The sequence below is a fragment of the Alligator mississippiensis genome, chromosome 4 (genome assembly GCF_030867095.1).
Source record: "Alligator mississippiensis isolate rAllMis1 chromosome 4, rAllMis1, whole genome shotgun sequence".
Classification (NCBI taxonomy): domain Eukaryota; kingdom Metazoa; phylum Chordata; order Crocodylia; family Alligatoridae; genus Alligator; species Alligator mississippiensis.
In genome coordinates, this window is record NC_081827.1 from 113237872 (window position 1) to 113265368 (window position 27497).

The 27497-nt window shown below is 44.7% G+C and overlaps 1 protein-coding gene across 1 annotated transcript; it reads right to left on the reverse strand.

The window, feature by feature from the left end:
- Positions 1–400: 400 nt before the first annotated feature.
- On the reverse strand, positions 401–27451 carry LOC132243259 (cytidine and dCMP deaminase domain-containing protein 1-like). Its single transcript, XM_014606590.3, has 11 exons — positions 27219–27451; positions 26153–26339; positions 24161–24640; positions 21614–21663; positions 20466–20587; positions 18023–18143; positions 6904–6940; positions 6096–6143; positions 5544–5662; positions 4519–4629; positions 401–2747 (listed from the first exon to the last, which is right to left on the reverse strand). The coding sequence occupies exons 1-10, from the start codon at positions 27351–27353 to the stop codon at positions 4534–4536; spliced, it is 1395 nt and encodes a 464-aa protein (XP_014462076.3). The 5' UTR covers positions 27354–27451; the 3' UTR covers positions 401–2747; positions 4519–4533.
- Between the last annotated feature and the right edge of the window lie 46 nt (positions 27452–27497).

Below are 27497 nucleotides of genomic sequence, written 5' to 3' on the forward strand. Positions count from 1 at the left end.
TTGAACTGGCAACGCTCATTATATTTAATTCAAAAGTACACAATGTTCACATCAGGCCAGAGAGTCTGACCTCACCCAGGTCACACACTGAATTTGTTAACTCCTGCTAGAAACTGCCATCTCATAAAAAATAATGTTTACCATATAAAGGTTCTCTATCTTGTTACATGCCTCTGTGCAGCTATTAATTTGCTAAACCAGACTGATTTCTAATGAAAGGATTTATGCAACTCAAACTCACATTTTATCACCTAGCATAAATAACTAGAAGGGACACACAGATATTCTCACTAACAAAGGACAATTCAAGGTTACAGGAACAGACCTGCAAAAGCACTACCCTTTTTACCCACAAAAAATGGTGGGTTCAGGTAATTTACTCAGCAATTTTTATTCATAATTTGTTATTGATAATAGATGATTTATTGGACATGAAATACACATGCTAGTGATTGATAGAACATGCTTAGATAATCCAGAAACTGCAAGTGACAGATATTACTTTTAGCAATAAGAAAGAAAGGAAATATTTGGCATCAGCTTCATACCCTGTCTAAAATACTATACTAATGATGTTGCAGGATAACATGAAGGGAATTGGTGTAGGAGGCAGCAATGCTGAGAAGTCGATCAGAAATGAATGGTAGCAAGGATGATAAAGAAGGAATTCAGTGAAAATGGCATGCCTTGCTCCCTTCAGCTCTTGAAAATCCCATATGGAATGTTAAAGGTACAATTAACTGTACAAAAGATCTAGGTTTATGAAGCTAATTACATGTTACTTAATAGCATCTGGGTTTAACTTGCTACCCCACAAAATCAACCTGATCCTTCATGATTTGTGAATAGGAAGTCAACAATACATCATACGGGATACCTGTTTATTATGATTCCACAGAACTAAACAGAGTCAAATGCTGCAACAAAATATGTCCCACAAACTTAACAGAGAATAACATACATCCTGAAGAGGAGAAAACTGCTATACTGCCACCCAGTGGTTGACATTCCTGTACACCAGGGGTGTCCAACCTTTTTTGAATGTGGGGCCGAACCATGAACTTTTTATCACCCAGTGGGCTGGCGAGCCATATTCATATTTTATCATCCCGCGGGCCGTATGTTGGACAAGCCTGATCTACATGAGCATCACTCTGGGGGAGGAGAAATGGTAAGCAGTAGAAGTGCCCACCTAGTCTCTTCTATTCCAAACCACAGCGGGGTGTTCCCCTACAGCCAGGACCCCAAGGCAGGGCATGATTAGGTAAAAGTCCCAGGCCCCCTGCTCTAAGCCACTAGACCTTGTTTCCCCTCCCAGAGCATCCTAGTTTCATCTCGCAGCAGCACAAAGCCGCTACCCCCAGCCTGCCTTCCTTCTCATCTCAACTTCCCCTGCCCTGTCCAACTGGGTCCACACTAACCCTAATTCATTTGCACTCAGGCTGCAGGCACTGCTTGCCCACCAACTCCCACTTCCCTCCCAAGTGTCTCTTAGCCTGTTGGCACCAGTAAAAATGCCTTCCATCAGCCAATGCCTGCTACTGGTTGCATTTGTGCAAGGTGGCCCCATGGGCTCTCCATGTGTGGAGTAGTGAGACCCACCATGGTCATGACAGAGGCAGCCTCTAAACCAGTTACAGAAAAAGTAGGGTTGGGTGCTGGAGGCTGGGGCAGGCACCTCTGCCCATGGAATGCCCCCTTGGCCCTGCGCTAGTCAGGAAGAGAAAAGGGGGGCTATATGGCCTGAGGTGTACACGAGAATGCGTATGCATGTAGTGCCCACAACTTTGTGTGCGTGAACATGTGTGTGGAGGCGGGTGTGCACGTGCGCATATGTGCATGCATGTGTGTTTCTGAGTGCATGGGTGTGTGCACACCTGTGCTCACCCCTGGATGCTGCGTACCTGCCCATCCACCTGTGTTCATCCCGGCCCCTGCCTGTGTGAGTATGCGTGTGCAAACCCTGCCCCTGCCCCGGCCGTGTGCAGGGTGAGGTGGGGTGCATGCCCGCCTGTGCGGGGCCACCTCCCCATGCCCAAGCCGGCTCTGCCCATGGCCGCAGCCCCCCACGGCAGGGTCGGTACCTGCCTGCCCAGGGCCATGGGCAGCAAGGCACATCCGGCGGGCACAGGGCGCCGGGACCCAGCAGAGCCGCCGGCCCGGGGAGGCCCCAGCACCAGCGCCGGCCAGGCATCTGCTGGGTCTCTGCACTCCGCCAGACTGCGCCACTGCTGCCCCCACGGCCCCAGGCAAAGTCCCGGCCCCAGGGCAGTGGGGGCAGTGGGCTGGGGCTGTGCTCTTGCCCCTGCGCCTTGCTCTGTGCCCTCCGAGCCAGGCCAAGCACCGCCCCTGTGCCCGGCACGGACCCCACTGGCCCCATGGGCTGGGGCTTCCCCTCCTGCCCGCCCAGGGGCCTCTTTTTAGACAGGAACTGTCACTGTGTTTGTAAAGTGCTTAGCACAATGGGATTCCACAATCTCATCTGAAACCTCCATCCATTATTGTAATAATAAAAATAAATTTTTGCTGCTAGCAAAACATACGTTTTCTGCATTTTTTTTGCCAAAATTCCTGGAGAGAGACACCTATAAATCTTAGTAAAGTTATAACAAGTCATAGAATCCCCGACATTTCAAGTTCATTTTCCCAATATTTGAGTGAGAATGAGGATTTTGATTATTCCAGATGTTTATTCCTTCGTCTTCTACTGCTTTCACACATGGTTCTTCTCCATTATGGGATGCAAACTGTTACAAAAAAATTTAGAAATAAGTAATGTAAGTAACCAGATTCCTGGATGAAACTTTGCTATTAACTGTATCATTGAGTTTAGTTGGAGGTAGCTGATACTATCATTAACACTTCAGTAATATTTCAGTTACTTAAAATTGTTATTTTAAACTGACTGCATTATCCAACTTCTATGTTAATACATTTTAGTTTATGTACTTATGCAGTGAACTTCGCAATCCTAGCAATTATATCCTTACAGAATATCTTTTCATCATGTCACTTTAGCCCTAGTTTCCTGTTTGTCCCATGCAAGACTACCACAACAACAGGCAAGGTTATTTGGGTAGATGTGATATCTCTTATTAGATCAACTAAATAGTTGGAAAACAGTTCTTTACAAGGCTTCGGACACAAACACCCTTCATCAGGTATAGGAAGATGCTGCTGGTGTGTGTGTTCTCCAAGGTAGAAAAGAAACTAATTTACAACAAGCAGGTCTGTGAAAAAGCAAATGAATGGAAGTTAGGAAGACAATGGGTGGAGATAGGAGGGAGGGGGAGGGGGGTAAATGTGTGAAGGAATGCAAGTGGTCAGAGGGGGCAGGTTACCTGGGGTATCAGATGTCAGGCAGGTTGTAATGTATCATAAATCCAATGTGACTTGCATCCCTTCACACATTTCCCTCCCTTCCCCCCCTCCCCTCCTATCTCATAGAGTCATAGAAAATTAGGGTTGGAAGGGACCTCAGGAAGTCATCTAGTCCAACTCCCTGCTCAAATCAGGACCTTCCACAACCAGATCATCCCAGCCAAGGCTTTGTCTAGTCAGGTCATAAAAATCTCCAAGAATGCAAATTTCACAGCCTCTCAGGGTAACCTGCCACAGTGTTTTACTACCTTCCCATTGTCTTCCAAACTTCCACGCATTTGCATTTGCATTTGCACAGACTTGCTTGTTGTAAATTAGGTTCTTTTCTACTTTGGAGAACACATAACACCAGCAGCGTCTCCCTATGCCCAATGAAGGGTGTTTGTGCCTGAAAGCTTGCAGAAAACTTTTTTCCAGCTATTTAGTTGGTCTAAAGATGGAAGTCTGTCCCTCTGGGTCCATGAGAGTGTCTTTGTGAGACATACCTCTGCCTGCCTGCTCACAAAGACACTCTCATGGACCCAGCGGGACAGACTTCCATCTTCAGCTCCCTCTGTACAAAAATGAAGTTTATTTCCTACCTATGGGGACTTTTTACCATCTTGTACCATCTACACGTTTTCCCAGAGCCTGACGAAAGGACTTTGATCCCGAAAGTTTCTAGAAAAGGACAGTTTTCTTACCATTTTCCAGTTGGTCTAATAAAAGATATCATTTTGGAACCAAAAGTTCTAGTTTTTTGTATGTCTAATAAAAGATATCACATTTATGCAAAGAACCTTGCCAGCCTATGTCCAAGATAGCTCCAGCCAACAAGACTACCACAACCACTTTCTGACTTCCTCCAGGTTGCTCATATCTCACAGTTACTCAAGACTGCAGCTACTTCCCAAATCCATGAGATGAAGTGTAATAAGATTACTGACTCAACTGAAGCAACATAATGAATTCCTTCAATTGGAAGGGCTATAAATTTAAGGATCTAACAGTTAGCAAGTATTTCCTATGTGAGGGAAGGGAAATATGGCAAGTGGCACTTCTTTATTTTCTTGCTTAGTAACTGAGGAAATGTAAGATTCCTAAATCAAACTCTTCTAATTAAACAGAAATGGAGGTTTGTTAGTCAATACTACATACCTTCAATGATTCAATCTAAGAAACTAGAGGCATTGTTTCTTCACTGACATCTTTTGTTACATCAGAATCATCTCCTTGCAAGGCAGATGCTTCTGAGGAAGTTACAGTGGCCTGCAAAAATATGAACTTTTACTACTTGTCACACAGAATATGATGAAGAACATCTGAACAGAAGCATCTGAACATCTTGTTCACTGACAACGATAGAACCATTTATCTACAAGTATCTCTGTTAAACAGGAGTTGGAGAACACGTTATTTGTGCATAAGAACTAGAATAAGTTTCAGATCTTACATCTCATTAAATATTAAACATTTCCTTCTCTTACATAGTAACTGAATCTAAACTCTGCCTGCTAATTCCTGTGGAAACAGCCTGATCTCAGCTTTTTCATACCTCACTAATGCCAGTTACATTGTTACTGTGATTAGTTTTCAGACTTACTCTTCCAGAAAAGCCTGTTCTTTCTTCCAGGCTCATTATACCCCTACAACTTGCCTCTGAGAGCAGCCTTTGGAATTAATAGGACTTTCAATTTCCAAGCTTTCCCCTTCTTACTCTACCCCAAGGTATTTGGTTATACCATTCTAGACTCCTCCATCTTTTTTTTCACCACAGCTCTTTTAGACTCAGTACTTACCTGAGTCTGAGAGGCACATCACACAAAAGCCAAAGAAACTAGAATTAAGATATCAATCTCAAAATATCAATTAAAACTACAGAAAAATGGTGCATGCTCCGAGCAGTTATAAAATTCCGGTATGAACAATTTTATGTAAATCTCATGTCCATTTATTTAGTCTTCTTCTCTGCATTATTGTTGTTATAATTGTTTTGTTTGTTTGTTGTTGCAGTAGCACATAATGATGGACTGGGATACCACTGTGTAGACAGGTACAAATACATTATAAAAAGTCCCAAAGTATTTACAGCCATTATCAAACAAATACAAGTAAGATGAGCATAATTATTTTGTCATATTTTCCAATTTAACCTTTTCATTATTAAAAATAAAGGTATTTACTTTCCCAGATGATAATTCTTCCTCTGCTACTATAGCCTTCTTCTCTCCTTCCTCTCCTAAGACTGAAGTTTCTTCAGTGTCCTTTATTTTAGTTGGCTCTTCATCCATTTCAAACGACTCTTCAATACAGAAAAAAATGCTTCATGAAACACAGAATTAAACAGAAATCATGACTGCCCTTGTCCTTTAAAAGGAAAATGCCTTTTTTTACTAAAAGTAAATAGAGTAAAACTGGGAAACAGACTATAATCATATTAAAATTATATTAGGGCTTTTTGTTTGTGAGGGGGAAGCTCTTAAATACAGGTGTATCTTAACATGACAACATATTTCATCATCAGGATTATTTCTGAAGGACTCCTATGGATATAATAAGGTGCTTCAAAAAGAAATGTTATTAATATGCACTTTCAAACTGACATACATTTATCAGACTGATGTCAGTATGGACAAGGTTACACACACAGATCCAGTCTGTTTATTGAATTAAGCCTAAGGCCATAACAATATCGAGTAGATCTCAGAGGAAGCATTTAAACCAATATAACTTACTGGTCAGATCTACGACTCCTCTAGGTTTCATGAGCTGTGGTACTCCACCTGGAGTAAAACAATTTACATGTTAGTTACTGTTCATGCATTATCTATACGAAAAACAGTTCTACAGAAGGCAGTTCAATGCCAGTGTCCAAAACCACACAGTCCATAACCAGCTTGATGTTTATATTTCAAATATTTCTTTAAGCTAGTATACTCTTTGTAAATGTACTGAAGTACAGTAACGTGCTTACTGAGGCAGCATTCAAAAACACAGTAATTTATTAAAATGCAAGTGGTGCAGCAGAATGATTAAGGGGTCTTTCTATAGCCCCAGATTCATGAGTTCACGCCCTGCTATAGACTCATGCCAAAGGCTACCCCCCCAAGCCATATGTCTACAAATGGGTACCTGGTCAAAGGTGGCTTGATCTAGCTTGTGTCTTGCTGGCACAAAAAATTGCTGTGTCTTAACCCCAAGAGTCCAATATGCTGTTGGGCTTGGATGGACTTTCCTTCTATAAAATGGTACAGAAACTATCATACCATTAATGACTTATCAGTCAATATTCTTGACATAGAGGTGAAGTTCTCATTAATATGAACCTTACCTACTAATGGGAGTTACATATTTACAGAAAGACTATGATGTGCCACCTTCAGGCATAATTTGGAGCTAGCTCCATAAAGGAAATTAAGTTTTGCTTGACAGCCATTGTGGGATCTGCACTATAAATTAAACCCTCAAAATCCTTCCTTGGCTGCCACCCAGCCCTGGGGGTAGCAAAAATCCTAGCAGTGGTACCCACCCTCCGCAACTTACTATTTGCTGGATCTTCAGTTGCTTCTTTTGCTTGGTCCTAGAAGAAAAAAAATACAATAAATTAAAGAAAACTATTGGACACATCACTTCTACTGAAAAAAAATACAGTCGGACCCCAAATTACATGGGGGATACATTCCTGAAAAACACCATGTAAGTTGAAACCGTGTAACTCGAGTCATTAAGCCAATGGAAAACAGGGGGATAGGGACCTGGGAGCAAGATTTGATAACATTATTTCATAATGAAAGGATGTTTAAACACAAAATAATAGAATTAATAGTCTTATTAAAACCTTTACTCCCGGCTACATGCTCATACAGAGACAAAGCTTTAGCCCTAATTGCCACGCGGTTGACAACTGCTCCTTTTGTATTGGTTATTTCATTGATCCAAAGATTAAGGAGTTTCTCAACCTTATCTAAATGAGGAATTCTAGTCACCAACGACACTCTTGAACTCACAGGGGTTGTGGTTTTCACACAGTCTCTAATTTTTTTCTCACTTTTTTTAATGGTACACACAGTTGATTCACTTAAACTGTATTGGTGAGCGATCGACACAGCACTATTGCCTTCTCTTAATTTATCAAGGATTTCTATCTTTTGGGCCAGGATGATAGACTTACGTGCTCTTTTGGGCACAACATCAAAGGCTTTCTTTGATAACATTTTCACAAATATTCAGGGGTTAACATAACCAAAAAGATGGACAATCTGGGAGGAAACAACAAGTGTCTGCTTACATAACGTTGGCATCTCCAAACTAACAACCGCTCTACCGCAAACAGTGTAAACGTGAAGCAGGGTATCGTGTAAGTTGAAACATGGTCATGTTATATAAAGCGTGTATATGTGAATCAGTGTAACTCAAAATCATGTAACTGGGGGTCCAACTGTACTACTGAATAGCTTCTCTTGATAAAAGGAACATTTAAAATAACCTTGTGAATTAATTGTGTATTGGGGAATCAGAATAACTCTCAGTATTGACTTGAGTTTTAAGTACCAGATAATTTTTTATAAACTCTAACTAGGTTAGAAAGTCATGTGCATTAATTCTTCAAATATGAGTCTTCAGAATCATTTATACACCCACTGAAAACAAAACAAAAAAAGAAAAACTTTAGTTCAGTGATTTGCTTTTTCCCTCCAGAGAAAATAGGTCTAAATGCATGTTAGGTATATTTGTTTACACTGGGTGCATCTACATGTGAGCTTTTCTGCAGAGTTGATGAATTAGCTCCACAGTAAAGCACCACAGTCTGCCCATATTAGGGCGCAGTAGACTAGTTACTTCCACTGTAGGTTAGTACTGTCCAGGACAAGTATTATCCTACAGTGGAGTAATTACATGCACTCAGATGTAGACTATGACCAGGGCTGGCGGAGGCCCAAGGTTGTTACAGTGTTGGGGCAGCCTGACAGCTAGCTCTGCACTATAGCACCCTTGTGCCACAGCCAGCCTGTCTGGCACCTGTCACCATCACCCGGAACCTGGGGTTGACCCTACAGGCCTCCTGCCAGCCTGGGGCTGCTCCACCCCAGCTCAAATTTTTGTGGTCCCGGGTGCATGTGAAGATTCTGTGCCTGGGAAGTAGCTGACTCTGGCACAAACTGCATCAGTTTTTATTCAGACACATTAATAGCATGTATAGATGAGCTCACTGAGTGTTTCTGACCCCATCCTGCATAGAATTGTGCACGTAGTCCCCCTGGAAGAATTATTTGTAGGAGTGGAGTGTATGCCTAAATGGTATTCTCATGTGCTTTATCATGCAGTAAAACCAACATTGTTAATATAAGATAATGAGCGGTCTTTCACCTCCATCAAATAGTATAAAATTCAAAGGTATGGTTCCCATAGGTCCTGTAACTACACCCTGTTCCTTCTAAAGAGAAGAAAACCCTAAAGCAGAGCATATTTCCATGGTTTGATTGTGCTAGGTTTGAAGTCATAAAGAGGACCTGCAGTAATTTAATAGGATTTCAATATGAGGGAATTTCCTGATTTCTGAGTGTATAGAACTTCAACTTTAATTATATGTTAGTATTTTTATTTAAATGTAATGCTTTTGGCTAAAAAAAATCCTCCCTAAAACCAAACCATATTGCATACCCAAATCTTAGCAGTATGAACACTAGAGTTAATGTCAAAACTCCCACTAACCTCTATTGTATAGAATGAGATCCCTTAATACTCAAAGACTGCACAGAGTAATAAATGCACCAGTGCCTTTAATTAAATATTCAAATGAAACTTCCCACACTCTTCAGACAGCTCTTGCTTCCAGTTCCCCACCTGATAAGGTTCTTTGCTATGTATTACCAGTAAAAATGTCAAATGCCATCCATCTCCAGGATGCAGATCTCTGAGAGATGCATAACTTGTGAAATTTATCATGACAGCCTTTTAATGCCATTTTAAAAAGCAGAAGGAATTTATTTTTTAAGGAAATGAGGGGAAAGATGGATTACCAAGACTGAAAGGGAGGGTGGGAACCAACAGTTTCCTTGCACTGACAGCTTTATACCAGTGGTGCTCAACTTTTGGGCCTCATGGGCTGGGTGAGTAGCATGAAGTTGGTTCATAGCTAAATCAGGCCCCATGCTGCCTCCCTCAGCTCCCCATCTGGGATCAGGCCTCACAACTGCCTCCCTTTGGCCCATGTGTGCTTGGATCATCCCTGTGCTGCCTCTGCCCAGCCCCCATGCACCCTCATCAAGCCTGCAAGCAGGGATAAGGCCCAATCTAGTGTGGGCCCAATATTAAGCCCCAAATTTGATGTTTGATCCAAATATAAACAATTACTTTATAAAAAATTTTTGCAGCTACAATTAAGCTGTTTCTTGGTTTCACAATGTGATGGACTTGGAGTTGCTAGTGACACTTTATGAATATTATATGCTCTCTTTTTTTTATTATTGCAACAGTATTCAAATATATGGTAATAATTCAAGATGATGCTGTCAAAGCAAAGGCAGGAAAAAAATACTACAACTTCAAATAACCACCCATTTACCAAGACACAAGCTACAGTACAAGAGCCATTTGGTTTGATGTTCTACCCCTTACTAAGCTCACTAGCCCTACTTTGTCATGACTGTGCAAAAGGGGTCAGGAAGGCAGCAAGACTGTGTGAACAGGAGAACAGAAATTATGCTGGACTAAAAGATGAACTATACACCTGAAGAAGGGGGAAAGGAACCCATCAGGTCCTGACCAAGAGCATGAGTCTAGCTAAGCAGACATGTATGTAGAATAGGGGTGAGCAAAATATGGCCCACAGGCCAGATCCAGCCCATGGGGTAATTTTGCCTGGCTTGTGGTAGGTCCCTCGACTCCTGCTACTGCTGTTGCCCCCATGTCACTCTGCTCCGTGCCACTCTACCCCATGCCAAGCCTGTGGGGCTGCGGCTGCCTCCGCTTCACAAGCATCCCAGGGCAAGCAGTGGGCTGGCACAGGATGGGAGTGCCCCAGCACTACCTGCCTCCCCCAACCCAGACCTGGTCGTGGCCACTGCAAGTGGCAGGGCATAGAGTCATGGCCAGGTCTACCCCCTTCCTCCCTTGCCTGCAGGTTGAGTATCCCAGGCTGGGGGAGAGGATGGATAAGGGGAGGAGGAAGGGAGGCTAAGTTACTCCTGAGCCTCCTCCATGGGGCTCACAGCCCTCCTCTTTCACTTGTGGGTGCTCCTGCCCCCAGCGAGGCCCAACAGTAGCTTCCAGCTCTGCCCTAGCCCTGCGCTGTCACTGCCTCAAGACCTCAGCCCCAGATGCAGCTCCAGGGAGCCATGCAGGCAGGGTATGCAGGCAGGCAGGCAGCTGCATCCAGGCCCTGGATCATGGGGCTGTGACAGTGTGGGGCCGGACAGGGCAGAGCTGCAATCCACTCCCTGCACACCTCTCCCCATGGAAACTGTACCTGTCGCAGGGGCATGCGGGCAGCGGATCATGGCTCTGACCTAGCCCCAGCCCTGCACAGTCACCCCCCTGTGACCCCTCCCTGTGATCCCAACCTTGTCTGCCCCTCCTGCTCCTGAACACCATTGCCTGGAGCACCATACCACATAGGGAGTTTTGGTAAGTTGTTGTGCTGGGGCAGGAGGGGGGCGCTACTGACCCAGCCTGCAACAGCTGCCCAAAACAGCCCATGTGGCCCTCGGGCCCAAATAATTGTCCACCCCTGATATAGACCATTTGCTGCTTTATAGTCCTTTTCTCTTAAATGCTTTATTCCTATGGTTAAATGAACAAAATTCATACTTTGGTCAAATGTTTCTTTTGACCAAATGCACAGAACATGAACTCACCATCATCAACACCTTGTTCATCCAGAAAAATAGGCACAAGACATCATGGCAACACCCACAACCTAAGCACTGGCACCTGACTGACATCTGAGCTATGCTAGGAGCTGACGATTGCTGAACTGATCACTGACTCATCTGCTCAGTTATGTAATTCAAACTGGCTCCCTAACAATGGCTACAGCAGAAGCAATATCAACAAAAGATCAATGTTGAAGGACTCAAGGACCCAATCAAGCAAGACATCTTCTACCAGTGCCTCAATGAAAAACTGGCAAATTCCAAACAGCAATGAGAGAATGTCAGCACTGCTTGGGGTGCCTTCAAGTCCACCTTCATCAGCACCTGCAAAGAGACACTTTACCAGGAAACATCAAGACTGGTTTGATGAGAATGACTGGGAGATACAAGAGTTGATCAACTGCAAGCACAAGGCCTTTTGTGCTAGGCAGAATGACCTTAACTCCAAGCAAAAGAAATTGAATAACCAACAAGCCAAAGCAGCCTAAAGGAGGACCTGTGATATGAAGAACAGATGGCGGGATCTGGAGCTGATTGAATCCATGCCAAAATCTACAAGCAGGGGGGAAAGGAGCTCACATCACAGCTCCATGCCCTCATCTTAAAGATCTGGAATAACACCACCTGAGAAAATCACAGATGACCTCAGAGATGCCAAGATCATGACAAGCTTCAAGAAAGGAGACATGTCCGACTGTGGAAACTACAGAGGGATTGACTTGCTGTCCACCACAGGATAGATCATTGCAAGAACCCTCCTAAACTATCTCCTTCCACTTGCTGAAAAGTTCCTCCCGGAATCTCAGTACAGGTTTAGGGCAGGGGTCAGCAACCCCACTGCAGCTGCTTGCAGCCTCCCTGCCACCTGCTGTGAGCAGCCTGGGATCCACGGCAGGTGGCAGGGGCCTGCCCAGAGCCTACGCCAGCTGTGGCAAGCAGCCAGGAAGCTGCAAGCACCTGCACTAGGATCCACGGAGCCCCAACCTAGCTTGGTACGAACCTCTTGCAGCCCCAGCAGAGCCTGCTGAGTTGCCAGCTCCCACAGGCAACACAGGCACTACTGTAGCTACTGCCCACACTCTCACCAATACAAAACGCAAAGTGTTTGTCGTGGGAGACTCCATCCTGAAGGGGCAATCTGCCGCTCTGACCCCTTAGCTCGGGAAGTCTGCTGCTTCTCAGGAGCCCGCATCCGAGACATCGCGGAGAAGATCCCTAAACCCCTCCAGCCCACTGACCACTATCCCATTCTCCTTATCCATGTGGGCACCAATGACATGGCTCAGAGCACTCCCAGCCAGGTCATGAGGCGCTACAGGGATTTGGGAGCGGGGCTAAAGGGTCTGGGAGCATAGGTGGTGTTTTCTTTGATCCTCCCAGTCTTGGGCTGTGAGCTGAGAAGTCAGCTAGCCCTGACAATCTACACCCCAGGTTACTCAAGGAGCTGGCGAGCATCAGAGCCCAGCCCCTGGCATGGATCTTTGAGAACTTCTAGCACTCTGGTGAAGTGCCTGAAGATTGGAAGAAGGCCAATGTGGTACCTATCTTCAAGAAAGGGAGGAAAGTGGATCCGGCAAACTACAGGCCCATCAGCCTGACTCTATCCCAGGGAAGGTCTTAGAAAAGATTATTAGAGAGGCCATTCTCAACAAACTGGCTGACAGCAACATCCTGAGGGATAGCCAGCATGGGTTTGTTGTGGGTAGGTCTTGCTTGACCAATCTTATCTCCTTTTACGACCAGGTGACCTATCACCTGGACAAGGGAGAGGAAATTGATGTCATATATCTTGACTTCAAAAAAGCCTTCAATCTGGTATCCCATGATCACCTCTTGGCAAAACTGGCCAACAGTGGCCTTGGGTCCACCATGATCCGTTGGCTGGGGAACTGGCTCTGTGGGCAGACCCAGAGGGTGATGGTTGACAGAAATCAATCGTCAGGGTGCCCTGTGACCAGTGGGGTCCCCCAAGGCTCTGTCCTTGGACCTATATTGTTCAAGATCTTCATTAATGATGTGGACATTGGAGTCAGAAGCAAACTGGCCAAGTTGGCCGATGATACCAAACTCTGAGGTAAAGCATCCACACCTGAGGACAGGAGGGTGATCCAGGCTGACTCTGACAGGCTCAATAAATGGTTGGACAAGAACCTGATGGTGTTTAACACCAAAAAATGCAAGGTTCTCCACCTCGGGAAGAAAAACCCGCAGCATGCTTATAGACTTGGCAGTGCTACGCTGGCTAGTACTATGGACGAAAAAGACTTGGGGGTCATGAGTGACCACAAGATGAACATGAGCCTTCAGTGTGATGCTGTGGCTAGTAAAGGGAGCAAAACACTGGCTTGGATCCATAGATACTTCTCAAGCAAATCTCAGGACGTCATTCTCCCACTGTACTCAGCCTTGGTGAGGCCGCAGCTGGAGTACTGCGTCAGGGAAACAGAGCTTATGACAACAGGCTGAGAGCTATGGGATGACAAGGTCAAATGGTTATAAACTCCAGCAAGACCATGTCAGGCTGGACATAAGGAAGAACTTTTTCACTGTCCGAGCCCCCAAGGTCTGGAATAGCCTGCCACCAGAGGTGGTTCATGCACCTACACTGAATGTCTTCAAGAGAAATTTGGGTGCTTATCTTGCTGGGATCCTATGACCCCAGCTGACTTCCTGCCCCTTGGGCGGGGGTTGAACTCGGTGATCTTCCGAGGTCCCTTCCAGCCCAAATGTCTATGAAATCTATGAAATCTGGGTTGCCTAGAAATTAAGTTGTTTTTTAGATATATAGGGAGTAAAAGGAAGGCCCAGGGAGGAATAGGACCCCTGCTAAATGGGCAGAAACAATTGGTGACAGACAGGGGGGACAAGGCTGAACTCCTCAATGAGTTCTTTGCCTCAGTGTTCCTAAGTGAGGGGCACAACAAGTCTGTCACTGGGGTTGTAGAGAGGCAGCAGCAAGGTGCCAGACTACCATGCGTAGACCCTGAGATGGTGCAGAGTCACTTGGAAGAACTGGATGCCTTTAAGTCGGCAGGCCCGGATGAGCTCCATCTGAGGGTGCTGAAGGCACTGGCCGACATCATTCCACAGCCACTGGCGGGAATATTTGAACGCTCGTGGCACACGGGCCAAGCCCCGGAGGACTGGAAAAGGGCCAGTGTGGTCCCCATTTTCAAGAATGGGAGGAAGAAGGACCCGGGCAACTATAGGCCAGTCAGTCTCACCTCCATCCTTGGCAAAATCTTTGAAAAAATTATCAAGGCTCACATTTGCAAGAGCCCAGCAGGACAAATTATGCTGAGGGGAAACCAGCACAGGTTTGTGGCGGGCAGATCGTGCCTGACTAATCTAGTCTCCTTTTATGACCAGGTTATGAAATGCCTGGACACAGGAGTAGGGGTGGATGTCGTATACTTAGACTTCAGGAAGGCCTTCGATACGGTATCCCACCCCATACTGGTAAACAAGTTAAGAGGCTGTGACTTGGATGACTACACAGTCCAGTGGGTGGCGAATTGGCTAGAGGGTCGCACCCAGAGAGTCGTGGTGGATGGGTTGGTTTTGACCTGGAAGGGTGTGGGCAGTGGGGTCCCGCAGGGCTCAGTCCTTGGACTGATACTCTTTAATGTCTTCATCAGCGACTTGGACGAGGGAGTGAAATGTACTCTGTCCAAGTTTGCAGATGACACAAAGCTATGGGGAGAAGTGGACATGCCAGAGGGCAGGGAACAGCTGCAAGCAGACCTGGACAGGTTGGACAAGTGGGCAGAAAACAACAGAATGCAGTTCAACAAGGAGAAATGCAAAGTGCTGCACCTAGGGAGGAAAAATGTCCAGCACACCTACAGCCTAGGAAATGACCTGCTGGGTGGCACGGAAGTGGAAAGGGATCTTGGAGTCCTAGTGGACTCCAAGATGAACATGAGTTGGCAGTGTGACGAAGCCATCAGAAAAGCCAATGGCACTTTATCGTGCATCAGCAGATGCATGACGAATAGATCCAAGGAGATGATACTTCCCCTCTATCGGGCGCTGGTCAGACCGCAGTTGGAGTACTGTGTGCAATTCTGGGCGCCGCACTTCAGGAGGGATGCGGATAACCTGGAGATGGTCCAGAGAAGGGCCGCTCGTATGGTTAAGGGCTTGCAGACCAAGCCCTACGAGGAGAGACTAGAGAAACTGGACCTTTACAGCCTCCGCAAGAGAAGGTTGAGAGGCGACCTTGTGGCTGCCTATAAGTTCATCACGGGGGCACAGAAGGGAATGGGTGAGGTTTTATTCACCAAGGCACCCCTGGGGGTTACAAGAAATAATGGCCACAAGCTAGCAGAGAGCAGATTTAGATTGGACATTAGGAAGAACTTCTTCACAGTTAGAGTAGCCAAGGTCTGGAATGAGCTCCCAAGGGAGGTGGTGCTCTCCCCCACCCTGGGGGTCTTCAAGAGGAGGTTAGATAAGCATCTGGCTGGGGTCATCTAGACCCAGCACTCTTTCCTGCCTATGCAGGGGGTCGGACTCGATGATCTATTGAGGTCCCTTCTGACCCTAACATCTATGAATCTATGAAGTCCAGCTGTGGAGACGACCCACCCCCACTGTACGCCCAGTGCAGGACATGCCACAGGCCAGATGTCACCCAAACCAGGCAGGACCAAGGGACCTGCTGGGGGCCAGACAAAGTCCCTCCATGGGCCAGATCCAGCCCACAGACCATATTTTGCCCAACCCTGCTCGAAATTCCCGAAGCAAGTTTTAGTCTCCCAGCTCAGTCAAGGTGTATGCTCAAGAAGAGGGCAGAGAAAGTGCTTCAAAGACATCCTCAAGACCAACTTGTAAAAAATGCAACATCAACATCAACTCAGGAAACTATCGTCTTACCTCAATCCTGGGTAAGCTTTTTGAGAGAATTATCCTGGCACATGTCCACGAGGGGCCAGCAAGGGAGGTTATGCTTAGGGGCAGCCAACCTGGGTTCATTAAAGGCAGGTCCTGTCAGACCAACCTGGTGGCCTTCAATGACCAGGTCACCAAATCCTTAGACGCAGGGGTAGCAGTGGACATAATCTTTCTGGACTTCAGGACGGCCTTCGACACTGTCTCTCACCCCATTCTCATTAAAAAACTAGAGGACTGTGGTGTTGACACCTACACAGTCAAATGGGTCGCTAACTGGCTGGAGGGTCGCACCCAGAGAGTGGTGGTGGATGGATCATTTTCGACCTGCAGGGATATGTGCAGTGGGATCCCCCAGGGCTCAGTCCTCGGGCCCGCACTGTTCAACATCTTCATCAGCGATTTGGACGAGGGGGTAGAAAGCACCCTGTTCAAATTCGCAGATAACACTAAGATGTGGGGGGATGTGGGCACGCTAGAAGGGAGGAATAGGCTGCAATCAGACCTAGACAGATTACAGGGGTGGGCAGATGAGAACAGGATGGGTTTCAACACTGACAAGTGCAGGGTACTGCACCTGGGGAGGAAGAACCAGCAGCATACCTACAGTCTGGGGAACTCCCTTCTCGTCAGTGCAGAGGCAGAAAAGGATCTTGAAATCATTATTGATGCCAAAGTGAACATGGGCCGGCAGTGTGGGGACACAGTCAGGAAGGCCAACCATACCTTGTCATACATCCACAGATACATCTTGAGCAGGTCCAAGGAGGTGATCCTCCTCTTCTATGCAACACTGGTCAGGCCGCAGTTAGAGTACTGCATCCAGTTCTGGGCACCGCACTTCAGGAGGGATGTGGACACCATTGAGAGGGTTCAGATGAGGGCCACTCACATGATCGGGGCAGCAGGGCAGGCCCTACAAGGAGAGGCTAAGGGACCTGAACCTGTTCAGCCTCCACAAGAGAAGGCTGAGGGGGCATCTAGTGGCCTGTTACAAACTAGTCAGAGAGGACCAGCAGGCATTGGGGGAGTCCCTGTTCCCCTGAGCACTACCGGGAGTGACTAGAAATAATGGTCACAAGTTGGCAGAGGGTAGATTCAGACTAGACATCAGGAGGCGCTACTTCACTGTCAGGGCGGCTAGGATCTGGAACCAACTTCCAAGAGAAGTGGTGCTGGCTTCTACCCTGGGGGTCTTTAAGAGGAGACTAGACGAACACCTTGCTGGGGTCATTTGACCCCAGTACTTTTTCCTGCCGTGGCAGGGGGTCAGACCTGATGATCTGCTCAGGTCCCTTCCAACCCTACCAACTATGAAACTATGAAACTCATGGGAGACTATCACTCAGGGCTGCCCCAAATGGAGGAAGTGTCTGCTGGAAGGACCTTGGTACTTTGAAACCTTACAATGACAAAAGGAGATGGAAAAGCAGAAGTGGCAGAAACAGTGGACTCTAACATTGGACCAAACCAAGAACCCAGAGCCACCCACCCCACATGGAAACAGAGTCTGGAACAGAGTCTATCAATCCTGGATAGGCCTCATCAGCCACCTTCAGACCCACAGATAAGACAATCATGGAAGACAATCATCCTCAACCGTGAGGGATTGCCAATGAAGATTCATGCTTTGCAAAGGTAATGCTGATCGGTAGTTCCTGGAGGGGAACAAGTGTAATGGCTAAACCCAGTCAGATCTGCAAAGGAAGAACAATTGACACATGAGGTACTGCATCCCATGGCCCAGTTTGCAAGTGGAAGAATCCCATGATTCCACCTCAAGAAAGGTAAAACACCATAAGACTTGAGGGGGTCCAAACAAAGAGAGGACAGCAATGCAGTTAGGCTTGGAACTGTGATGCACAGCTTTATACTGTATTTTTACTATGACTCACATTTCTCACTCGATCAGGCCAAATGACTTTCTGTATCTTCATTTGTTCAATCAGTTTCATGCAGTCACTGCAGGGCTCCACTGTGGTGATTAATACAGCGCCATTCAGATCTTCCTCAGTTCTGTGAAAGACCAAACTCTGTCAGTTTTTATGAATTAGTTCTTTTTAGTTCGTTTCTCTTTTTCTCCCTCTGCCAGTGACCAACTTAGATTATTAAGGCACTTCAGGCCTATAACTAACACTCAGGACATACATCACAAGTTCAGGGCTCTGGGAAGTGATGACTGAGGCAACAAACTCCATCTAAGGTAAGTCCGTTATCCCCCACTCAGCTGTGCTTTCTCAAGACTGTAGAAATAATACTTGTGGCCCAGCCCACATCCAAGATTTAACCATTACTGCAGCCTAGATAGCACCTCTTTAGCAGGGTGAGACAACAGGCTCTAACTGCCTCCTGCAAACATGAGGGAAAATTTCCTGTTCCAATGCCCCACATTCAGTACTGGATCCCTTCTAGTACCCTATCCTGTAAAATCTACCCTATCTTAGAAGAGTATTTTGCCCCCTCGTCCAAGGCCAAGTCAAGCCTTCAACATCTGCTTCCTGTTCTCCTGTTCTTACATTATTGAGAACTGTAACAGGTAGCCTATGGCTCCTGTTACTTACAGAAGAAAACTAGGGGCAAATAGTACTCAGGCAGACAAGAAGGGGGCTACCTGTAAAGGAATAAGCAGCCAGAGCCCATAAATGGGACGTAACTATTGCTGTGTTAGTTGCACAGCAATAGTGCAATAGTATAGTACCTGTGTGAGCAGTAAAAAGCCTACTGCAATGCTAATGAATTCCTGGAAATAGTACAAGATAAAGTCTTGCATGGGAGTCAAGGCAAGACTACAACTGCTAGGTTTGCTGCTATAGGCTGACCTGAAGACAAGCAGCAAAGCTCATTAGAGAACACCTGCAGAGAGCCCAGGGAGTCACCTGATCAGAAAGGGGCAGGGTTCTGGTGGCATATGAGCCAAGGCTAGATTCTGAGTGGTCAGTCTGGCCCTGGAGGCTGAAAGGGAAGGAGATCTGCAGTAAACTGCCAATTCATGAGAGCTGGATAGACATCCTGCTATCCCACACAAATGTCAGTAAGGAGCTAAGGGCTGGCAGAGGATTAGACTTAGTGTGGATGGGGATTTCAGAAAAAAGTCAGTGTGCTTAGAGAATTAAGTTATAGCCAGTGTTTTGGTTTGTTCATGTTTAAACAGTGCACCAGGTTTCAGACTGTAGGAGAAGTCAGGATGTCTCAGTAGGTCTGGGAAGGCACATGAGGCTTCAGCCTGCAGAGGGGGTGGGGAAGAGGGGGAGATGCAGAGAAAGCCCAGCACCAAGAAGAGCAGAGATTGACAAAGGACTGAAGAGTTGTAGAAGTCCATGTGAGAGACTAGGACCCACTGAACTGTTTGACTGTTACACCTGTAAGGCATGGGCATGGCTACAGAGGAGATTGAAAGCTGTGATTAGCCCCAGTGGATGCCCTTGGAGGCATGTGCAGATCAAAAGGGTCTACCTAAGGGGAAGGACTGACTGAGAATAGTGGGGTCTGAGAGTGATGCCACCCTCTGCTATCTACTTGTTAAATTAGCAATGCAGTGCTCCAGAAAACGCATAAGTACATCATGCTTAGAGTTCTGAGGGGGGAGTGATTGGACAAGGAGATGGCACTATCATCTAGTCCTGTAAGCTAAAGGCCAAATTGATTCAATCCTTGCAGGTTAGTCTAAACTGCATAGATTGAACCAATAAAGAAATTAACAGATATTCACTTTTCAGTTCAGAAATGTAGCCACATGCCTGTAGTGGCCTAGGCCAGAAGCCAGGGGGTGCTAGAGAATACCTCCCTGCTCAGCTGGGGCAGATAACTTGGGCCAGGACTAGTCCACCCTCACTGCAAGTGGGGGTGGGGAGGTGCAAAACCTCCTGAGATGCTGGGGGACTGTAAGTTAATTTGAATCTGGAGGGGATCTGAGACAGAAGTTCAATAAACCAATTTAACCTAAATCATTTAAGTCTGATACTACATCCATCCAGGTTAATCTTAAAGCAGTTTCAGCCATTTTGAAAGCAGTATATGTGCACTGAACTTCTGTTGTGTTATTTGAACTGGTTTCCGATCACTTATGCTGGTTTATGTGTAATTTCTGTCCTTAGCCATAGGGAATACAACAGTATAAGATAATGCTGACCAAGAATTTAGTCTGAAGTGAGCGTGCTTAGTGCCTCACAGGTTCATAGCACATTGCAATATTATCTTATGCCATTTTTCCCTTTCACCCACTGAATGAAATTCCCTACAGGTGATGGGATATTATTTTGAAAATAATTTATGTTTTAATAAAAGAGTAAACAGATTGGGTCTTTATCTTACTCTTTTATATACTTAATGACTTCCTACCTCAAAATGATTGCATTAGCTTCTGCACATATGACTCCCCACTCATCAAAACTGCCGTCATCCTTCTTTGCAAACAGACTATTCACTGTCCCTTTTGGATATCCATTGTAGCCAACAGCAACCTGACAGCATACAAAATAAACAAAAACAATTTACTAGAAGCCTACCTAGAGACGCTGTGGTGTCTCCATTCCTGGACATTTCAAGAGCAGGTTAGACAGATTCTTGACTGAGATGGTTTAGTCAGGAATGATTCTTCTTTGAGCAGGGGGCTGGACTGGATGATCTCATAAGGTCCTATGATTCAACGGTTTAGGGCCCAACCTAACTCCCAAAGATTTTTTGTTGTCTACAGTTGGAGTTTGTGTCAGTGTAAAAAAAAAGAGCAAATCAGAAGTTCAACAATAACTGACAAGTAAATATTTTGCGAGAGGCAAGGCTTTCTTAAGGTGATATCTTTGATTGGACTAACTATGTAGCTGGGACAAAGTTAGACAAGCTTTCCTATGCAAGGCATTCTTCCTCAGGTAGGAAGAATTCTACCTGAGGAAGAAAGTCTTGCATTGGAAAGTTTGTCTAACGTTATCCCAGATACATACCTGGTCCAATAAAAGATATCACTCCAAGAAATCCTTACCTCTCGTATAATTTCTGAACTATCATGGTAATATCACTCTTAAACTATGATATAAATATTAAACATCAGACACAAATATTAGAATGACTATAGTCGTACCATAACAGTATGGTCTGATACTCATAGAATATTGCAGCTACTCATTTACTTGCTTCACTTATATTCTACGTGAAAAAATTATATTTTTATATTGTTATAATATAGTCATATGGAATACATAATTTGTTTCTTGGCCAAATGGTGTTGTCTGAAAACCCTTTCTTTGTAAAAGTATCACTTTAGCTTGATTACATTGATTCTGGCTTCATGATTTGAGAATTGTTATGAATCATTATTCATATGAGATGAATTAACTTGCTCACTTATATAAACAATAAACACAAAGCCTACAAAAACATTGTGCATCTTCTATAGCAGAACTGGGCCCTTGAACACATGTTGGAAGATTCTGAGTGGTTTCCTTATCACTTGGAAATTGCTTATTGTTTATGGACTCGTATACTGTACTTACAATGATGTCTTTATGGTAGATCAGTGTTCCCACTCCAGCATTATAACTATCTGAAGGAAACATTCAGATACAGAGGGTTAAAAATACAGGTAACATACAGATGCTTCAATCTATCAACTAAGTCTTAGGTCTTGAATCAACCCAACTGGTGCAAAGAAATACAAAGGATACATACCAAAGCACAAAGAGGTTCATGTTACCACTGCTGCCCACCACAAAGTATTCCACCAAGGAAAGGAAGTAATAAATTGCTGTGGGAGCTCTATAACGTCCAACAGTGACAGTTCTGTGCTGTACCAGCACATTCCACAAATAGTCAGAATGGAAGATACTTCAGCCCACATATGGGAAGATCCAGGATATACTAAAGGGGGTGCAGCACAATGCCCCTCAGACAAGGAGGGGCTTAGGGATGAGGTATGACAAGCCTCCAAGTCAGCAGGGGACACCAGGGAGCTAGACAGAGAGAAGGCACATGAAGGCTGGGGGGCACCTACCCCTGACCCCAACATTGCTGCTGCTGTTTATGGCTGACATGGTGGTGGTGGAGTGGGGGTGGCAGCTGTGTCTGTCCCACTCTAGGCAGAAGCTATGGGAACCAGCTGTACTGGGTGCTGAGCTTGGCTGGGGACAGCAGTGGCAGTATGCAGTTTCTTCCTTCCAGCACCTGCTTCCTGACTATCCTGCCGCCTCCAAAGGTGTCTTTTGCTGGCCAGGAATAGGCACTGGAAGAAAGAACCTGAGTGCCCCAGCTGCTGTCTCCAGCCGAGCCAGGCTCGCCACATGGCCACTTCCTGATGTGTGGGGCTGAAGCAGTTCTGGGGCTTCCCCCATGCTTGTGTCAGCAAGAGGCAGTAGTGTGGTGTGCCAGGGCACCTTCCAGTGCCTGCTCCTGGCCAGCAGGGGCACCTACATGGAGCAGACACTGGAAGGAGGAAAATGAGCACCGCTGCCGCTGTCCCCTCATCAGCCTAGCACCCCACACAGCCTCATCCCATGACTGGCTTTGCAGACCTGCCCCCGAGCCCAGATCAACTGGAACCAGCAGTAGCAGGGGGAGCAGTCCAGAATACCACACCCCCAGGACCTGCCCCTGAGCTGCCCCCACAGCTCTTTCTCTACAACCAATTCCCAAACTTCACACTGGTGAAGTCATCTTGATGGGAAGTACCAACAATGTTTTGCCTTCCTACACCATTCCCTTGTACTGATACTAATAGGGATTTTTGACTTTTTCTTTTATTTATACTAGTAATTTTGTGCTACTGCTGCTGAGCTATCTCCTATTAAGAGAGGAGTCATAACCCTAGTAACCCTTCTGACCACAAGGTACAGACTTCAGCTGTGGACAGATGTTACATTTGTGCCAGGATATACACTTTTTTTTCCTCAACAAAATAAGTAAGAGTACAGATGTTCAAGCTATTTCTGGTGGGAGGGCGGGGGGGGGGGGGGGGGGGGGGCAGGGAAGCAGTAAGAGTAGAGTTTTCTATCACCATGTGTAATGCCTATATGTTTACACATGGCACAATAGGGTTCCCTACGATTGCCAGTACAGTACAGTACTTCATGGTAGAGGTAATATCTTTTATTAGACCAACTAGATTTTGCAACAAAAAAAATCTTTAATTGCAAGCTTTCGGGTGTTTAAGCTTGCAATTAAATAATTTTTTTTGCAAAAATCTAGTTGGTCTAATAAAAGATATCACCTCTACCACAAGTTTTGATTCCTTTTGCCTCAAGACCAATACAGCTACAACCTGGAAATCATTCCCTTTGTTAAAAACTTAGAGTGAAATACAAAAAAGTAGCATGAAATACTATCACAAATATGTTTTTAAAACATTATCATTTTAAACTAAGAAAATGTTTAAGAAACTCAGAAATAGTGGATCTTGATTAAAACACATTTGAGACCATATTATTCAACATTTTACGTAGATGCACAAGAGTGGAAACAAGATAGACCACAACTGCTGTCTCTGAATTCAGCTCTCTAATAGCACACCCTAGCAGTAGCACTTCCTTATGGTGGAAGATACATAAGCCTGTTTTTCTTTCATGTTGGTTAGCTATAAAACATATGGTCCACCCTCCATTAAATGAATACAGTGGGTAGCCTTCCTTTTATCACCATGTACTGCCCAGGAAGCACTGCACTTCTTTAGGGCATAATCCTTCATAGAATTCTTGTTAAGACAGCATGGGTCTCCACAAAATTGAATTCAGACCAGTGTTAGCAGAACAGATTTGTCATTGATTATGGATTTTTTTTGTAAAACTGTAGTAACAGCCTTGAAATAATTTTTTTTTAGGTGATTTGTATTTGTTTTGTAATATTCAAGTAAATTCAATTAAATTATAGTCTCTATGCCCATGTAAACTGTCTAAATCTTGTGATACTACATCATTTTGACTAAACACATACCACTTCACAGTTTTTTTTAAATATATCACATCTGTATTAAATATTAGCCTCAGCTCTGCAGGACTCGTATCTTTTCTGCACTAGATTACTTTCTGACTTTAATACTAAACTTTACTTACCATTTCTTGCTGCTAGTAAGTAACAGAGCTGTAATGGATGAATATATTCAGAATTTTTATGTGTAATGATATGTACTAATTTTTCAACATTTTTTTCAGTTATCTGATTATCAATACCACTTGCCAATTTCTGAAAGCATTTCTGTGCATTTTTAATCTCTTCTTTATATGATTTTGTGAATTGATTCTCTTTTTTAACATGCTGCAGGTTAAGTATTTCCAGAAGTTTACGTGATGCTTTCTGGTCAAATATGGAATTAATTGGAGCAAGTGTCATATGATAGTCAGGTGATCCAGTCTTTGGAAAAATCTTCTCATCCACTGTTTTATAATCTAGAATTGGTATGTAGATTTCTGCAGTGATATAGCTTTCTCTAAAGATGCTGTCAACCTGTTTTGTTTCCACTTCAAGTTGATTCATACTTGTTTCTGTGATTTGCATTTCAAGATTAGGCCAGTAGGACACTTTGGAGACTTGTGCTGCATGAAGAAAAGTAAAATATTATTAAAATAAAAGTACAAAAATTATTTTATCTTCTTTACCATGAAAACTAAACTAAAACACTAATATTTAAACTAATTACACCTTGTTTGATGGAACATTGTTTGTTATTACTGTATTTACCCTAGTCCAAGACAACTTCAAATTTAAGACAATACTCTCAATAATTTAAGACAACCCTCCCATATATAGAATCTAATTAGTGGAAGGTCATCTTAAATTCATCCCCACTAAAGCTGTGGAAAGGAAGGAAGCAACAGGGGAAGAGGGGCCATAACCCAACTCCTTGCCCCCCAACCTTCGCCATCCTTGTTTGCCTCTACCACCAGTGCCTGTCCCCGCAACGCTTGACCACATTGTCACACTGCTGTCCGCCCTGTGCCTCCCCCATGTCTGTGCTACCTACCCCCTCACCCCTTAACCCCTGTGCTTGCCCTCCACTCCCTACTCCCTGCTCTCCCCTGCCACCTGCCCCCATGCCTGTCCCCTTGCTCCCAGAAACCTCTCCCCTACCACCACTTAACATCACTCTGGGACAGACAGTGGCAGCAGCCCTGGCCCAGCCCCAGCACTGCCCAGCCAGGCAGAAGGAGCAGTGGCAGCTCTGGGTTGGGCCAGGCTGGGTTGGGGACAGAGCTGGAGTAGAAGATAAGGGGGAGGAGGGCAGGCTGGAAGGAGCAGGCAGGCATTGGCTGGGAAGCAGGTTGTGTAGTCTCCCCCACTCTCCTTCTCCCTCCTCACCATGATATCTCCCCCCACTTCCCTGCCATGGTCCCCCTCCCCACCTCATGAGCCACCCTGACTCAGGACAGACAGCAGTTCAACTTTGGCTTCGGCTCCAAGTTTGGGGCTGAAGCCACAGCTGAGCTGCTGCCTGCCCTAGGCTAGTGCTTAAATTTGAGATGCGGTCTCTCCTCCCCCTACACTGTTTGGGGCAGGGGAATCTTTATCTTCAGTTAGAGTAAATACAGTAATAACAAAGGCTTTATAATGTAAAGCAACTATAGTTGTCACAGTACCTAGCATAACTGAGTCCTAATGCTCAGCTTTAGCACTTAGGGGTTTCACAGCAAGGTGCTCCCCTTGGTCTGGCACCTTGAAATGGTCTTCAGTACACTCTACATCATTGCCGCCCCCACTCCCAATGCCAGGCTTCAGGATGCAGCTTTAAGGGTCCTGGCATGTGGTAGGATTTGAGGAGCTTTATCCCAGTTCCTCAAAATTGTGACCTGCCATGTACATCTGGCATAGTATCCATATGATTTTGGGGATCTCAGGTAAAATTCACCAGATGCCAACTGAGCAGCTAAATTAACACCTGCCTGCAGCCATAAAATTATGAAAAGAAAAAGACTGAGAGTAGGAAGGGATGAGAGAGGGGAGAGGAGGAAAGCATTAAAAGGACTAAACATGGACATCACTGTTTTATCAGGCTGTTTCCCACAAGTATGAAGCCAGTTACTTTATAGCTATTTACACCTGATACAGACCTTGAACCAAAAATTTTGCACAACTGAGGCAAGGCATTCGAGAGAGATACACTTCACAGCCTCTCACTGCATTTGGAAGTCTTAACAATGCTTTTGGTACAGCATGCAACTCCGTGGTGGAGCAGTCCATTGTGATAATCCTTTTTGGTTTTTCTGCTTCACAGATGACAATCCCAGTTTTGCAAAACTACAGAAAGGAAAGGAAAAGGAAAAGAAATACCAACATCCTTTATAATTTCTTAAGATCAGTCTCTTAAAGCAGAGGATTGTCATGCCCATTTAGATTGTGTGACATTCTTGGAACGGGTCGGAGACAACTGTTTGTTTCAGAAGGTGGAGGCAGGGACTAAATGGACAGCTATTTAGATTTTATTCTGACAAAGAGGGAAACTGATTGAGATCCTGAAGGTAAAAGGCACTATGGGAAACCAAATGAAACAGCTGTGTCATAATGATCAAGTGCACGATTCCCATCTCTTGAACAAAATCAAGGATAAAATGCCAGTAAGTGACAGTCACAACATTTACCAAGCCATTTGTCTGAAGGAGAGTATAAATATTAATATTATTTAACCATCCAAAATGAATATTTATTGAACAAATAGGCTTCCATGATGCACTTCCTAAGGTATGTAATTGGAGGGAACGTTCTAAATTTCATCCAATAACTTAAAGTTCTTAATTGAGCTAAAGAACTCAATTATAGATATTCATCAATATTAATTAGAATAGATGGATATAGATGCAATAATTAAGTGGTAACACAACCTTATTATTCTGCTTACTACTTCTAGCATTGCACTGGAAACCATATCAGGCGTACAAAACCTTCACAAAGGAGAATTTTGATGCTTTTAAAGATTACTCCACCACTGTTGGATGGAATAGGGACCATGCATTGCTCCAATTACAACTAAACAATATCTGTTTTATCAAAGCGAATTGATAATATACACAATAAATTAGTTACAATAAATTAAAATCTGAACTGGTCAAACATCTTAATTAACAACAATGTCTCTAATCCCACATAATCACAACAAAAACTTGAATTCATTCAACTTACAATTGCTGTGTTTGGTTGATTATCCCCATCATTCCCTCCTGTGTTTGGTTGATTATCCCCATCATTCCCTCCTGTGTTTGGTTGACTATCCCCATCATTCCCTCCCGGAATTTTACAATTTGGTGAATTTTCCATATGAAGTGCTAAGAAGATGCACAAATCTTCTTTTTCCTGCAGACGATCAGGAGGACCTAAGAAAAAACGTGGAATTAGAAAGCAGTTCAGCAACACAAATATAGATCAAGTAGTTTTACCCAAATAGTTTTACCCAAACGAAAA

Coding starts and splice junctions, on each gene's coding strand:
- LOC132243259 (XM_014606590.3), bottom strand. CDS start 27,353: ATGGAAAATTCACCAAATTGTAAAATTCCGGGAGGGAATGATGGGGAT. Junction 24,641..26,152: donor TGCAAAATTTTTGGTTCAAG/GTCTGTATCAGG, acceptor TTCTTCATGCAG/CACAAGTCTCCAAAGTGTCC. Junction 21,664..24,160: donor CTTACTAGCAGCAAGAAATG/GTAAGTAAAGTT, acceptor TGTTTCCTTCAG/ATAGTTATAATGCTGGAGTG.